Source organism: Castor canadensis, chromosome 7 (assembly GCF_047511655.1).
Source record: "Castor canadensis chromosome 7, mCasCan1.hap1v2, whole genome shotgun sequence".
Classification (NCBI taxonomy): Eukaryota; Metazoa; Chordata; class Mammalia; order Rodentia; family Castoridae; genus Castor; species Castor canadensis.
In genome coordinates this window covers 63,718,638-63,733,915 of record NC_133392.1, presented here as the reverse complement: position 1 = coordinate 63,733,915, position 15,278 = coordinate 63,718,638, and the positions used below count along the sequence as shown (strand labels likewise).

Genomic DNA, 15,278 nt, shown 5'->3' with positions numbered 1-15,278 from the left:
TTCTCTTCCTACCCCTACCAGTTCTATTCTCTCTCCACAGGTTCTTTCCATATCTATGCCCTCTCTTTGTGTCCCATGGACACCACCATGATTCACACACTCACTCTTCATCTCCCATGTGAAGTAGTTTCCAAACTGATTTTCCCTGCTCAGAGTCTTCCTATGCCCAAGAATCCTTTTTTGATCAATTTTTTAAAAATTTTTTATTTTATTCATATGTGCATACAATGTTTGGGTCATTTCTCTGCCCTTCCCCCACTCCCTCCCTTACCCCCTCCACCCCCTCCCTCTCCCCCCTACTCTCTCAATACCCAGAAGAAACTATTTTGCCCTTATCTCTAATTTTGTTGAAGAGAGAGTATAAGCCATAATAGGAAGGAACAAGGGTTTTTGCTGGTTGAGATAAGAATAGCTATACAGGGAGTTGACTCCCGTTGATTTCCTGTGCATGTGTGTTACCTTCTAAGTTTTGATCAATCTTTTACAAAGCTGCCACACTGTTCTAAACTCTTTAATGACTCTCCATCACAGTAAAGTCCAAAGTCCTCATATGGCAGGCAGAGTCCTCTAGGCTTTTACCCATTCCTTTAGTTGAATTTGGCATACCTCAGTCACTTAAACTTCCTGCATTTCCTTGAGTTCCCCATGCTTCCTCCTTCCTCTTTATCTTTGCACATACTGCTCCCTCTGGTCAGAGTATTGTTTCTCCCTACCATATTTTCCCTTTAAGTGTCCACTCAAGGTCACCTCCTCTACCTTGATGTCTTAGCCCTTTATGTTTGTGTCCATCTTTTTTTTTTTTCAGTACTGGAATTTGAACTCAGGGCCTCACACTTAGGCACTCTACTCCTTGAGACACACTCCTAGCCCTTTTTTGCTTTAGTTATTTTTCAGGTCTCATGTTTTTGGCTGGGCCAGCTTGGACCATAATCCTTCTACATATGGCCTTCTTCATAGCTAGGACCACAAGCACATGCTTTGTAGCTAGGACACCTGGCTTGTTAGACAAAATGAGGTCTCACTACCTTTTTGCCCAGGTTGGCCCCAATTCATGATTCTCCCAGTCAATCTCTGCTCCTGAGTAGCTGGGATTGCAGTTGTGAGCCACTTACTCACATGGACCCACCATGTCCACAGTGTTTCTCATCATGATTTCTTGTCTCTTCCCCCGCTTGGGGCTGAGCCTGGGCTTTCATTTCTATACCTAGTATGTGGCAGAGAGACAGGCACATGACCAATCCTCAGGTGTTTCTTAAGTGAATGAGTGAAGGATAAATCAATGAATTTCACTGAGTCCTGTTTTAGACCTCAAAATTCACCAATATGGGATAAGAGCACTCATCTTTTAACAGGTTTGTTTTTTGTTTTTAATGATATGGTCTTGTTTTGTAGCCCAGGATACTCTCAGACTCTCAACCGTTCTGCCTTAGCCTTCTTAGTGCTGGGATTATAGGCATGCACCATCACGTCCAACTCTTTTAGAAGTTTTTTTAAGTTAATGAGTTATTAATGAGTTAATGATCAGCCAGAATGAGGTCATCAGAAAAAAAAGTACCCAGGGAAACAAGGTATAAAGGCAGGACTGGAGAGGGTACCAGAAAGAAATGTAACCCACATTTCCCTTGGAATGCAAATAAAACCAACTCATATGCAAACATTTATAAACAACTTTCACATACTTTATCTATGACGCCTCAATCTTGAAAGATAGGTTAGATGAGTGTTTTGTTGTACAGAAAGGCATGGAGAGATTTGTTACAGGAAAAAGCTAATGATAAAATAATTAAAAGAAAAAATAAGATACAAAATTATGTAGAACAAATGAACAAAACTATGTAATACAGAAGAAGATAGCTGGACTCAGTGGCTCACACCTGTAATCCCATCCACCTGGGAGGCAGGGATGGGGAGGATCTCAATTTGAGACCAGTGGGAACCTCATCTGTCATCCCAGCTATGTGGGAGGTGTAAACAGGAGCATTGAGGTCTAGGCTGACCTGGGCAAAAACACAAGATCCGATTCAAAAAATCACTAAAATGAAAAGGGCTTGCAGTGTGGCTCAAGTGGTAAGCACCTGCCTAACAAACATGAGGCCCTGTGTTCAAAACCCCAGTACCACTCCCCACAAAAAAAAACAAGATGGAAGGAAATACATCAGAATGTATTCATTCAATAAATGTTAAATGTCTGCCATATTCAGCTATCATGATACCATGGTGATCAAAACCAAGCCGCCGGCCAAGCACCGATGGCTCACATTGTAATCCTAGCTACTTGAGAGGCTGAGATCAGGAGAATTGAGGCTCAAGGCTAGCTGGGGCAAATAGTTCTCAAGACCTCATCTCCAAAAATAACCAGAGCAAAATGGGCTGGAGGTGTGGCTCAAGCAGTAGAGCAGCTGCTTTATGAGCACAAAGACCTGAGTTCAAACCCCAGTCCTGCCAAAAAAAAGTTACTTCCCTTGACCTCATGGAGTATACAATGTGGTGGTGGTGGTAGGGAACATTAATTAAATAAAGATGCTGCAAAGGTAAAATTGCCACAGTGACAAGTGCACCAGGGAGGGGTTAGAAGGTGCATTTAAGACTATAGACACATTAGGAGGATCTTCTATAGATACAGGCAGCCTAGGAAAGTACTTCCTTGAAGAAATAATCTTGAGGCTGGCAAGTGTGAAGCCCTGGGTTCAAACCCCAGTACCAGGGGAATAAAATGATCTTGAAGCATGAAGAAAACCTACCTATTCCAAGAAAGTTCCAGAAAGAAGAACATCAAGTACAAGCACCTGTGGTAGGAAAGGGATTGTCAGTAAGATAATGAATGGCTAAGTAGGGTGAGAAGAGGGAGTTGGGAGCAGGTGGAGTTCCGAGAGGAGGAAGGGAGCAGACCAGTTTTTAGGGCAATAGTAGTCATTAAACACATTTCCATTTTCAAAAGATTAATCTGTGGAGGTATGGGAATAGAAGGAAAGATAAAATTCACTGGGCAGGGGGAGACAGACAAGAAGCTACTGCAGTCTTCCAGGCAAGAGCTAATGGTGGCATGAGAAGAAATATAACAGTGGTTGTAGAGCTGGAGAGAAATGGATGACTTCAAGGGATATTAAGAAAATCCCTAGGATTTGGTAATGAATAGGATAAAAGGGGTGAGAGATAGAAACACTAAAATGACTTCTAGGTCTCTGGTTTGTATAATTGAATGTAAATGGTGCCATCACTCCAGACAGAGAGTGATGGAAGAAATCTGGGTTAGGACACAAGAAAGGGGCAGGTTGACTTTGAGGTTTCCTTTGTGTGACAACCAACCAGGGTGCCAATTAGACAGTAGAAAAGAAGGAACTGTAGTTCAGAGGAGAGGCCTGGCTGGAGATAAGTATTTGTGAGTTATCTGTTGGTGGTAATTTAAGTCTGGATATGAATGAGACTTCCTCAGAGAAAGTTTAGGGTGGGAGGAAGAAATAGTTTAGTACCAGGTTTTGGGGATCCTAATAATCAAGACCAAGTAGAGGAGACTGAGATAAAAAAGGGAATCCCAAAAGCCAGAATGCTATGAAAGTATTTCACTTGTATAGTTATTTTTATAATTGAGTGGAAATTTGTGTGTGTGTGTGTGTGGTACTGGGGCTTGAACTCAGGGCCTGCACCTTGAGCCACTTCACCACCCCTTTTTTGTAATGGGTGTTTTCGAGATAGGGTCTCTTGAACTATTTGCTCGGGCTGGCTTTGAACCTCAATCCTACTGATCTCTGCCTCCTGAGTTGCTAGAATTACAGTCGTGAGTCACCAGCACCCAACCTGAGTGGAAATTTTTAGTTTTAGTGAAAACTTTCTATGGCTCTTTGATTTTAATTAACTTTCTAGAGTTTGAAAAATAATACTTACAGGCAAGCAATGATATTAAAAATGTTTAACTAGCAGGATTTCCTAGTGTCAACACTTTGACAGGCAGCAAGAGGAGGGAGAATATTCAGAGGCTTCTGCTGTGCCAGGCACTAACCCTGTGGTTGCTGGATCATGAAAGTGCTGGATGGCAGGGGGAACACTAGGATAGGATCTTTGGACAGCAGCTGTTTAGTTTGGAACTGGTGCCTCCTGCTGAGCATTAGCCCTGCTTAAGAATCCTCACCAACTGGATCCTCACCAGCCGGATCCCACTGGCTAAAGATCTTCACCAGCTGGATCACAACAGCTCTGTTCTCCACCACTCTCTGCTTGTCGGTACCTCCTAGACTCTTCTGTAGCCCCACAGTGCATTTAGCATTTCTTGTGAATACCTTGCCCTTTCATGCCCCCACAATCTTCTCTATGACTAGAATGCCTTTCTCCTCTTCATTTGGCAAATTCTGTGCAGCTTTAAAGGTCCAGGTGAAAAAAATCATCTTATCTGTAAAGTCCTCCTAGACTTCCCAATGTAGGACAAAGAGTTTCTTCGTCATTATTTTATGTATACTTTTACTATAGTGCTTATCTCATTGGTTTATGGTCATGGTCCTGTTTCCTTTGCAAAGTTATGAGCTCCTTGTGGACTAGGATTGTCTTACCTGTTCTTATATCCCCAGCATCTAAACAAATGCCTGGCATACGGGTGAAGGAAGGAAAGAAGGAAGGAAGGAAGGAATGAACGAAGGAAGGAAAGAGAAAGAGAAAGAGAAAGAAAAAGAAAGAAGTAGAGAGGGAGGGAAAAGGGAGAGAGAGAGGAAAGTAGATAAGAGGCTGCCTAGGGCTGAGGGGTTAGGGAGAGAAAGGAAATTGATTGCTTATAGGTTCAGTGTTTCTTTGTGAGGTGATGAAAATGTTCTAAGTTGATTGTGATGTTGCCCAACTCTGTGAATATACTAAAATTCATTAAGTTGTATACTTTAAATGAGTGGCGTGTTTAGTATATACAATCTTCATAGAACTGTTATTTAAAAAACACCTCAGCAACTCCTCTCACTGGGTCTGATTCAAAGGGAAGCTCAGATGTTTCCTGCTGAGAAGGAAGGTAGACTCAATAGGAATGAGTGTGCATGGGGTGTGGTTGCTGTGAGGTGCTGGCTTGGGAAAGACACAGCAGAAGTGGAAATCAAGTTGAGTACTGGCAGCAGAATGGGTCACAGAATATTTCAGAAGGAAGGATTCTGGTGAAAACGGAAACCACTTCAATGAAACCAGATTTCAGCAGAAAAGACTGAGGTTAGCTTGAGAAGGGTGAAGTTGTACTTTGAAAGTGGTGGCTAAGTGTGGTCTTCTCACATGGCCTAGGAATCATTTGAAGAGAAAAGAGTGTTAAAATTCTCATACATCTTTTCTAGAAACCCATTGAAAGGAGAGCTGCTGTCCCTTCCCTGCATCTGGGCCCTGTTGAGAGGTGAAATGTCATCATGCTGAGCCAGATGCCTAGGCTAAATAAAACCCTGGATTTTTACATTGCAGATGCATTGCCTTGTGCAGTTTCCAACATCTCTCTGTGCCTCCACTTTCTCTACTGTGAAATGGGGGTAATCTAAGAATAATATAGTGCCTTCCTCATAGGATTGTGGTGAGGATTAAATCAGATCATATGTGAAGAACTTAGCACAGTGCTATCATAGCACTGGAAGAAGGTAGACCCTAATGTGAGAATCTGGAGCCCTGAAACAGGTTGTTGGAGATGTGCCTGGTGTCTGCCTGAATGAACCCAAAGCTTCAGGGAGGAGACAGCAGCTGGCTGGGGTCAAGATGGCCACTGGAAAATGGTCTGTAGATAGTTAGCAGCCTCATTGCTCAACCTGCTACTGGGGTTCATACTTCCTGTTTTCGGTGTCTGGGAGCTCTGATGCTGGAGCTGCTCAAGTTTGAACAAGATCTTTTTTGGCCCCTGGCAGGGGGTGGGGGTGGGGAATGCAGAAGCTGAGCAGCTACTTAGCCTGGGCTGGGCCCCTTAACTTCAGATCATCCCTTTTCTTTCCTAGCAAGGTTTTGCTCCCACAAAATATTCAATGCAATTCTGGGATGGGAGAGAAGAAAGGGTGCAGATTCAATTCTATAGAAAGTTACTTAGCTTTGTAATAGCCACTGTTTGGGTGCTTTTATTAGCACCCAATTGTGTTAAGAAATTTATGAACTCATGAATCCTTGTAACTCCAGGAGGTGGATATTATTATCTCTTTTTTTACAGTTGAGAAAACTGAGGCACAGAGAGGCTAATAGTCTTTTCTAAGCCACAAAGCTAGTGTTAAAACCAGGATTCCAGCTCATGCCACCTGACTCCAAAATCCATGCTGAACTACCACAGCACACTGTGTGAAACCACATGGCAGATGATTCTTGACTGGCTCTTGACTCCCAGGGCTCTGCAGAACATTCAGGAGACCTTGTGTCCTCAAAACCCCATGCAGAAATCTGACTGTGCAGAGAGCCAATGCCGACTATATCTTGAATTTTTTGCACCCTTCATATATTGTCCCCTAAGGTTCTCAGTTAATGGTGCATATCAGAAACACCTGGTGAGCTTTCCTAAAAATCACGAGCCCTGGCACCAGCCCTGATCTGAATCATAATCTTTATAGGTGAAGCATAGGCGTGTATATATTTTTAAAATGTTCTCAGGTGACTCCACTAAGAAACACTGCCAAAACCCATTAACGTGACTTGGAAATTCCAACATTTTGGCATCTAATTATACCTCCCAGCCTACTTTGTATACCCAATTCTTCAGAATCTGATGTTTGGTTCAAAGTATATGATCACCCTATTAGAAAATCACCCAGCTTTAGATTCTTGGTTAAAGTCAGCCTAAGTATTTTGGGAGTGAAAAGAATGGAATAAAGTTACTCCTAAAGAGAACCATTATGTACAGTTGTACAAGTTCTCATTACACAAAGGCATCATACTGAGGAAGCAAGTGAGAGCTGAAATTCAGCTTCTGTACAACTTAACAAGCTGTGGGCCCCTGACTTTGTGTGTGTGTGTGTGTGTGTGTGTGTGTGTGTGTGTGTGTGTGTGGTACTGGGGTTTGACTCTCAGGGCCTCCTGCTTGCTAAGCAGGCACTCTACTGCTTGAGCCACTCTACCAGCCTCCCTGACTTGTTTTGTATATTAGGTACTATGGAAGCTTTGCCTTACATTTCTCCTAACCTTGCCTTCTCAAAGGTATAGTAAGGGCAGAGATGTCCCATTAACACACTGAGAAAGGCCCTCACAGGCCTCACACAAAGATGATGGGAATTTTTCTTCCTTGAGTGCCACAAATTCACACTGACACTTTGGGTCAGCAATTTTCACTCACGCAAGTGTTCTTCTTAACCAATGAGTGTCTGCTCAAGCCCCAAAGAAAATCTGGGATGCATCACCTTCCATCATTTTCTTTTTATGCTCTTCACCTCCTTCTCATAAAAGCATCAAAGAGAAAACAAAATCTTCAGAAAAATCACATTTTATTGGTTACATTTATTCATAATTATAAAAATAGATATAAATAAAATAGCAGAATATAATTATTAAATATTCAGTATACATGAGTGGTCCTTACCCCACCCAGTGAGGACTGGATGAACTTGGGTGATAGGATAAATGGCCAAGAAAGAGACATGTATGTAAAAGTGAAACACATTTAGTGCTGGTCACAGGTCATGCTTGAGTATGATACAATCACAGGCACCATCACATGGGAGACCCAAGAGGCCCCAGCTGTGACATACGCCATCTCCAGACAGAACACTCTGTGTGGCATCACAGTTCACAGTTTAGGGAACTGTTTAGACTTGCAGTAAGACACAGGAACATACCAGCTCTTACACTCACAGCCAGTACACAAGAACACATATACACATACATAGTATTTTCTGGAATATTTCATGGAATGCTGGAGCCCTTCCCTCAAGTCATTAGTGTATCCACTCCCCAAACAGCTATTCCCACATTGTCCAAGTGACCTTAAGAGACCTCAGCAGTTGCACTTCCTATTTGGGGAATTATGCATTTCCCAGCAGCAGGCTTCATGAATGACCTCTGTTGGGGGAGCTAGCTCTCCTCCCACCATCCACAGGAGAATCCATTTTATAACTCCATGAGGCTTTAGTTCAGAAAAAACAATTACTGGTCAATACCATCCTGAGCCAGGACCACCTCTCCATCCTGGCCAGGAGGGTCTGGGTGGCCAGCACCCAGGCTCATGTTTGAGGGTAAAGCTATTATCCTCTGGTAGGCAGCACAAGCAAACCAGTTTTGCAGAACCCATCTTCCCCAGCCTCTTCCCTACCACTGATGGAGATGATTCTGCTGCAGAGATGACAGTCAGCATAGGAATGGGCAGTCCATTTGTTTCCTCCCTTTGCTCCCTAGGGGAGCTCAGAGGCCATTCTCTTTCATCATATGGTTATGGATCCAGTTCAGGAAATATGAGACTCTTGTGTAGACACCTGGCTTGTCCTTCAAGGCACATCCACTGCCCCAGCTCACAATCCCAGTCAGAGTCATGCGACCGTTGGTAGAGCAAACAAGGGGTCCTCCAGAATCTCCCTGGTAAATCAGAGATGTAAGAGATGAGCTGTGGGCTTTCTAATTCCCCACTTAGCCATGATTGAGAGAGCTAGCAGAGATTCCTAGACTCAAAGATCTTGGTGACTCCCCCATTTACTACTACATCAAGTTTAAATCCTCTGATGCGTGGCTTTATCTGCCACCCTTCCATCCAAACTCCCAGATCCTGCTTGTCCTCCCTACCTTGGAATATACCATGCTCAGTGTCAGTTTTGTATCTTTCAATTGAAACATCCTCCTTTCTTCCCCCTCTTTCTTTCTTTCTTTCTTTCTTTCTTTCTTTCTTTCTTTCCTTCTTTCTTGTTGTTCCTTTTTTGTATTTTGAGAAAGGGTCTCACTACAGATGTAGCCAAGTCCCAGGCTGGCTTCAAACTCAAGATCCTCCTACCTTAGCTTTAAGAGTGCTGGGATTACAGACATGTGCCACCATAACTGGCCCCTCTACCCTTTAAATATTTATGAAATCATATTCTCTTTAAAGCCTCCCCTCTTTTTCCTAAACTCCTGATTTTTTTTTAAATGGTACTGGAATTGAACCTAGGGCCTCTAGCTTGTTAGGCAAGTGGTCTACAACTGGAACTGTGCCACCCAGCCCCACCTGATCTTTTATAATTCACATTCTATATGTCCTAAACACCAAGTTATATTGCCTTCTACTTATTTCCTTTTTCTTAAGGTCTTAGTCCCCTCAGCCTGAAGTGCTAGCACATTGCCATGCTCACAAAAAAATGGTTTAAACCCCAATAATGTGAGCTCTTGATTCTGACTTCTTAGTGCTTTGGCTGAAGAGAGACTCCTCAAAGCTGGCAGAACCAGGCCCAAGAACTCTGGGAAGATTTGGGGGTGACTGATAGAGATGCTTGGGACTCTCACCTGGCAAGAATCTTTTTCCCACTGTGGGTCAGCAGCACACAGCATTTTGGTGGTGACTTCGGAGCCATAGTAGTGGGGCTGCTGACACTCCTTGTGGGAAACTAGCTTTACAACAGTCATTTTCAGCTGCTCTGGATAGAGATAGTCAGCTAGATGGAGGAAACAGGAGGAGTTTGCATTAAGATGTGTCTGTCCACTGGGACTCTCCCAGGGGAGGGAACCAAAAAAATGTCCCTACTAGGGAAAGCCTTTATCCCTCCCAAAGCTTCTCACCCCCTATTTACCTTGGTGACTCATCACTCCCTAAACAGCACTCCCACTCTGTCCCTGGACCTGTTTGTCACTTCTGTAGCGCTCCCATACCTGTCTTCATAGTCTTCTCTTGATTGCTGCTGCACTCACTGCTAGGTTACAATTGTCCCCGAAAATCCCCTCAGTCAGCCCCAAATGTCACTTACCAGGATTCTCTTTCCCAAAGCCAGTGATCTCACAGCTTGTGCCAAAATGAGCATCATTCAACTTTGGGGGCAGGCAGATAGTCTGTATGGACCGAGATGGCTGCGCACACTGGCCCAGGCTGGAACGAATCTTCAACAAGGCTGGAAGAGAGAAAGAGGGTCAGAGGAGAAAGATAATCATCATTAAGTCAGGTAGTCACCATCTGTCCCCTCCAAATGCTGAGGGAGTGCTATGTTTATCCCTAGGTCAGGTAGGGTCATAGGTCATTCAGGGAGGTCTGCTGGCAACTTGTCACCTGGAAGCCTCCCCTGCCCATACTCCAAGAGCTTTGTTCCAGCTGCTGATGAAGGTTTAGGCAGTCAGGGCTGCCACATACAGTTGAACAGGTTGTTTTCTGCAAAAAGCCCCTGTTGAGGGAGCTGAGCTAAAATTCAGCCAAGGCTCTCCTCTTCAAATTCTGTATCCTTGTATAGACAGAAGCTGTATCCATCCTAATTTGCACAAACAAATTAGGCCAAGCCATATGCCCATAGGGCTGTTTCTACTTAGAAGAAGCTACCTGTTTGGGAAACTCAGAGTGCCAAATTTTCCAAATCTGCAGAGGAACACTAGGCCTTTCATATATATATATATATATGAATATATATGAATATATATTTCATATATATATATATATATATATATATATATATATATCACTCTGAACTCTTTCCCTCTATTCCCTTTGATGTGTAAGGCAGGATCTTCAAGTTCCCCTACAACTTCCACCACCACTTGGGTCTCTCCTTGGACCCTTTTTCCTGGCCATTATCATTCTGCTGGTTGAGGGTTTTCCACTCACCAATATCATTGTGGTGCGCCAGGCTGTCAGCGCTATAGTTCTCATGCAAGATGAGCTGCTCTACCTCAAACTTCATCTCCCCAGGAGTCTTGGAGTTCAGATTTGACCGGCCCAGGTACACGATGTAGTCCTCTTTCTGTGGATGATTACTGTGGGAGATGAGACCTGTTAGCCTGGTCTCATGAAATCCTGTCACTTTCTTTCCCCCATCATAGAGACCTGAAAGTATGACTTGTCCCCAAGACTACAGGCTGCATGGAGAAAGGCTGTGGGGGAGAATGGAGATGGAATCCTCCGCAGGGAAGGAGAAAGGGATGTGTTTGGGGAGGGGCAGGAGGGCTAGGTAGAAGAGACAGAAGGACGTACATGAAGCAGTGTGTGGCACTGACCACCCAGCAAGGACTGATGAGGCTGCCACCACACACATAGGTGACAGAGCCACCCTGATGCATCCTGTAGATGGCTGCAAACCAGGGCTGGCTCTCGATAGTAGTGAATTCTCCCCCAATAATCTTGAAGCGAGGCCTCAGAGCCTTCTGGCCACACTGGAACTCTTCTTCTGGTGGAAAGGAAGGTCTTTTTCCTATAGGAGAAAGAGAGGAATGTCTTGGGGGGGGCAGGAAGGACAGGACACAGTATCTCACTAAGGCAGGCCTTACTTCTCATCCCTTCTGAGATGGAACAAGAGGGCACATGAGTTTGTTTCCTTCCACCCCACTGTCATAAGAAGTCAATGACACTCACCAACAGAGCAGTCATGCACCATGCACTCTTGGGCAAACTGCATTCGGCCAATCTGCACATAGCACCAGGGCCACCTCTGGTTGTCTGGGTTCCTGGCAACACGGAGGAGAAGGAGAAGTCATTCCAATCCAGAATTCCTTCCCAACATCTTCACTTCCAGGGAGAACTCAACCAGAGGCCTGACTTTTCTCATGCTATAGCCAGCACTCTGGGAGCAGAGGGGATGATAACAATGGTTTTTGAGAGGCCATGAGGCAGGCTTCTGGAACTTGGTCCCCACCTTACCTGCAGTAATTGTGTTTCCCCAGGCCCAGATGAAGCGCATCATGTCTATGGGCATGATATGGTTTCTTAAGGACAGCAGGAGAGTTCCAAGCCAGACAGGGCCGGCCCTTGGTGTTGGTGTTAGCCTTTCCTCGATAAGAGTGACCATTTCCCTCATAGCAGGTTTTTGATGTATCTACAAAAGATTTAAGGATGAGAAGATATTAGAAAGAGGGGCCTGGATGTCAGTGGCTCATCCCTGTAGTCCTAGCTACTCAGGAGACAAAGATCAGGAGGATGGTGATTGATTGGAAGCCAGCTCAGGCAAATAGATCACAAGATCCTAATCTTGAAAACATCTAATATAAAAAAGGACTGGAGGAGTGGCTCAAGTGGTAGAGTGCCTGTCTAGCAAGTGTGAGGCCCTGAGTTCAAACTCCAGAACTGCAAAAAAAAAAGAAAAAGAAAAGAAAGAAGGGAAGTTCAGACAGGCATTTCAGAGATAACATGGTTTTCAGACCTAACAGATGACACTGGAAAAGGTCTCCTATCCTCATCTCACCTTTGTGCAGCCACTGCTTCATGAAGTAGTGTATGTATGTGACTGCATGTATCACAGAAGGATGAAGAAGTCACCCACACCACCTCAAGCTCCTAACTTCTGCTTGCTTTTTTTTTTTTTTTTTTGACAGGTCACCCTGTGCAGCCCAAGTTGGCCTTAAACTTGCAATGCTCTGGAGTGCTGGGATTACAGGTATGAGCCATCATGCTAGGGTTTTGCCTGCTCTTGCATCCCTACCCATCTGTCCTGCTCTGGAATCTCTGGTGCTCCCTCTTCCCAGTTAGAGTCATTGAGATTTCCATACCTATCTCACAGTGCTCCCCTTGGAATTTCTTTGGGCAGCTGCATCGTTGTATGTTGGAGAAGTACTTGTAGGAAACACATTTTCCTCCGTTCAGACAGCCACAGTTTGCTGGAGAGCACAAAGGTGAGGTAAGCAAGGAGCATGGGAGGAGGCAAGGGAGAGTCAGCCCAGCGGCAAGGGATGGGCTGCCTCCTGAGGATTTTCAAGATGTGTGTGCAGCCAACTATTGTGGCAAGGGGTGAATACTCACATGTGTCAGAAGCTGGATGTTCACGGCTACCCTGCAAGAAAGGGGGGGAGGAGGGGTCACCAAGGGTGTCATGCTCCTGGACTCCAGAGTAAGGATAAAATGAGCCCCAAAAAACCAGTCTTCCCCTCTTCTCTCTCTTTCTCTCTCTCTCTCTCTCTCTCTCTCTCTCTCTCTCTCTCTCTCTCTCTCTCTCTCTCTCTCCATATACTTAACCAGACCTCCAATGGAAGATCATGAGTTTCCAGCGAGGAAAAACTGGATTGACTCAAGCAAGCTTCACCTATCTGGTGCCTTGAGGCTAGGACTGTCCCAGTGCTGCTTCTTCCCTTGCCGGATACTACGAACCACCTTAGTTCTTAGTTCCCTACTGACGCACTTGACCACAGGAGAGTCTGGCCCTTCTCTGGATGGAATCCAGAGGATTCCAGCTCCCTATGCAGCACTTCCCCTCCTCTGGCTCCGTTCAGGGGTCCTGCAAGCCCACTCCTGCGAAGTCAAACCAAGAAAATCACTTACTTCGGAGTCGCTCACGACCAGGATGCACAGGAGGCACGCCACCAGGACTCTCATAGTGGTGCGGTTAGGCTCTACACAGCGTTCTGAAAGGGAAGGAGAAGTCAGGGCAAGAAGCGCAGGAGAGGGAAGGCGCGGCGGATGGGTTACCGCAGTTCAGGGAAGAAGCCCCAGGCCCCCTGCAGGGCGAGCTGGCGGTGACCAAGGGCCCCAGGACTGGTGATCTCTCCTTTCAGGGGGCTCCAAGCTCGCAGACTAACGTGGGCCGGCACCGCAGGGGGACGCGTGGGACGGGAGAGGTGAGCTGGCTGGTAGCCGCAGCGCAGCCAGGGCAGCCCAAGGAAGGGGGAAGGGAGGCGTGCAGGGCCGGGGCCGCGGTGCATCCCTCCCGGGTTCTCAGGACAAGCATCACTCACCCGTAGCTGCGGTGGAAGAGCGCAGATCTGCGGTGGAAGAGCGCAGATCTGCGGTGGAAGAGCGCAGATCCGCACAGCAGAGACAGGTCGAGTCTCTGAGAGCTCCTGTCTCGGAACTATGCTGCTGGCGGGCCGCAAGGGCTCTATATTAGGACCCGCCCCAGCCCTGGCCCCGCCCCAGCTGTGATCGCCCTCCCTTCCCTCCCTTTAGCTTCCCTGAGGTTCGCAGAGACCTGGGCTGCTCTTGCTTCCGCCACTTTGACAAAAACTAAGGGACAAATCCAGCCCTAGCCAAGGTGACAAACGCGGTCTGGCCTGAAAGTCCAAGAGACATGTAAATTCTTAGCCTCACCTGGTTCTCGTGCAGGCCCCAGTGTAGCCTCCTGCCCCTGTCCCCAGAACTGCAAAGCGCAGAGGGAGCTCGAAACACTCCCTGCCCTGAAGCCTCTTCCCGAGTCGCCTAATAAGTTCTTCTCGAACCTGTCCACCCTCAGCCCCCACTGCCTACCAGAGTGATTCAGACCCCTGATGTAGGGGCATAGTCTGTTTATCGACAGGAAAAATGTGTGGGGACGTACGTTCCCTGAAACACAAACACAAAAACACCTGCTGACAAGGGCTGCCTTCTGTCGAATGCTGGGTCCCCAAACATCACCAACACGACCAATGGGTCAGAAGACAAAGCTGCGTTTATTACTCACCATAGCAAGGGAATTTAATGGTGTATCAGAAGGGGAAAGGCAAAGTCAGATTTTATTGATCAACCTTAAACTAAACAATTCAAAAACTCTGCATGATAATGGCTGAATACGGATCATGATATATTGTAGGATTGTGAGAATAGTCTAAGGGCACAAACTGTTGATGCTTTCTATGATGCTTCTGGGGAAATCCTGGAAAAGAATAAAGTTAGTAAAGACAAAGGAACAGTAAAACCTTATTAATGTAGGCAGTAAACTGTGGTGGAGTAGGAAGTTCTGTTTTTCTCTCCCAGTAGAGAAACTGAAGGATCTTGAGGATAAAATAAGGTTTGTTTTTCACCGTATGACATTTTACGCTGTTTAATTTTTTTTATTTTTAATATGGAATGCTTCACGAATTTGTGCGTCATCCTTGTGAAGGGGCTGTGTTAATCTTCTCTGTATCATTCCAATTTTAGTATATGTGCTGCACTATTTATATTATGATAAATGTTTACACAATTGTTTATTGAGGTCAATTGACCTCAATAAACAGTTGTTTATTGGCCTCTGGAAAGACATCATGTATAAATGACTTGTCGTACCCTTCCTAAGGACAAGCACGAAAATTTGTGTACACACACACACACACACACACGTCTCAGACACAGCCAGATGTACACAGAAAGGACTCTTTGGTTCGGGCACCTCCATTTCTTTGCACTAGTGTCAGGAACAAGGGCTTAGGGTCATTTTGATGCTACCTAGTGAAACTGGCTTCCTTCATAGGAGGGAGGAGGCTGAGTCATCATAATTCATTAGGGCCCGAACCTTGGTTCCTTTTCTTGCTGTCCAATGTTTCCCAACAGC

At 45.4% G+C, this 15,278-nt stretch overlaps 1 protein-coding gene and 1 pseudogene across 1 annotated transcript; both read right to left on the bottom strand.

Annotated features, from left to right (window-relative positions):
* Nucleotides 1-7,380: 7,380 nt before the first annotated feature.
* Nucleotides 7,381-13,882, bottom strand: Plau (plasminogen activator, urokinase). The gene is made up of 11 exons (XM_020162999.2): nucleotides 13,729-13,882; nucleotides 13,316-13,398; nucleotides 12,800-12,830; nucleotides 12,550-12,657; nucleotides 11,705-11,879; nucleotides 11,420-11,511; nucleotides 11,042-11,258; nucleotides 10,676-10,824; nucleotides 9,834-9,974; nucleotides 9,376-9,524; nucleotides 7,381-8,481 (listed from the first exon to the last, which is right to left on the bottom strand). Exons 2-11 carry the CDS (start codon nucleotides 13,367-13,369, stop codon nucleotides 8,311-8,313), a joined length of 1,287 nt encoding a protein of 428 aa, XP_020018588.1. The 5' UTR covers nucleotides 13,370-13,398; nucleotides 13,729-13,882; the 3' UTR covers nucleotides 7,381-8,310.
* Nucleotides 13,883-14,804: 922 nt separating this feature from the next.
* LOC141425181 (U6 spliceosomal RNA) lies at nucleotides 14,805-14,901 on the bottom strand (annotated as a pseudogene).
* Between the last annotated feature and the right edge of the window lie 377 nt (nucleotides 14,902-15,278).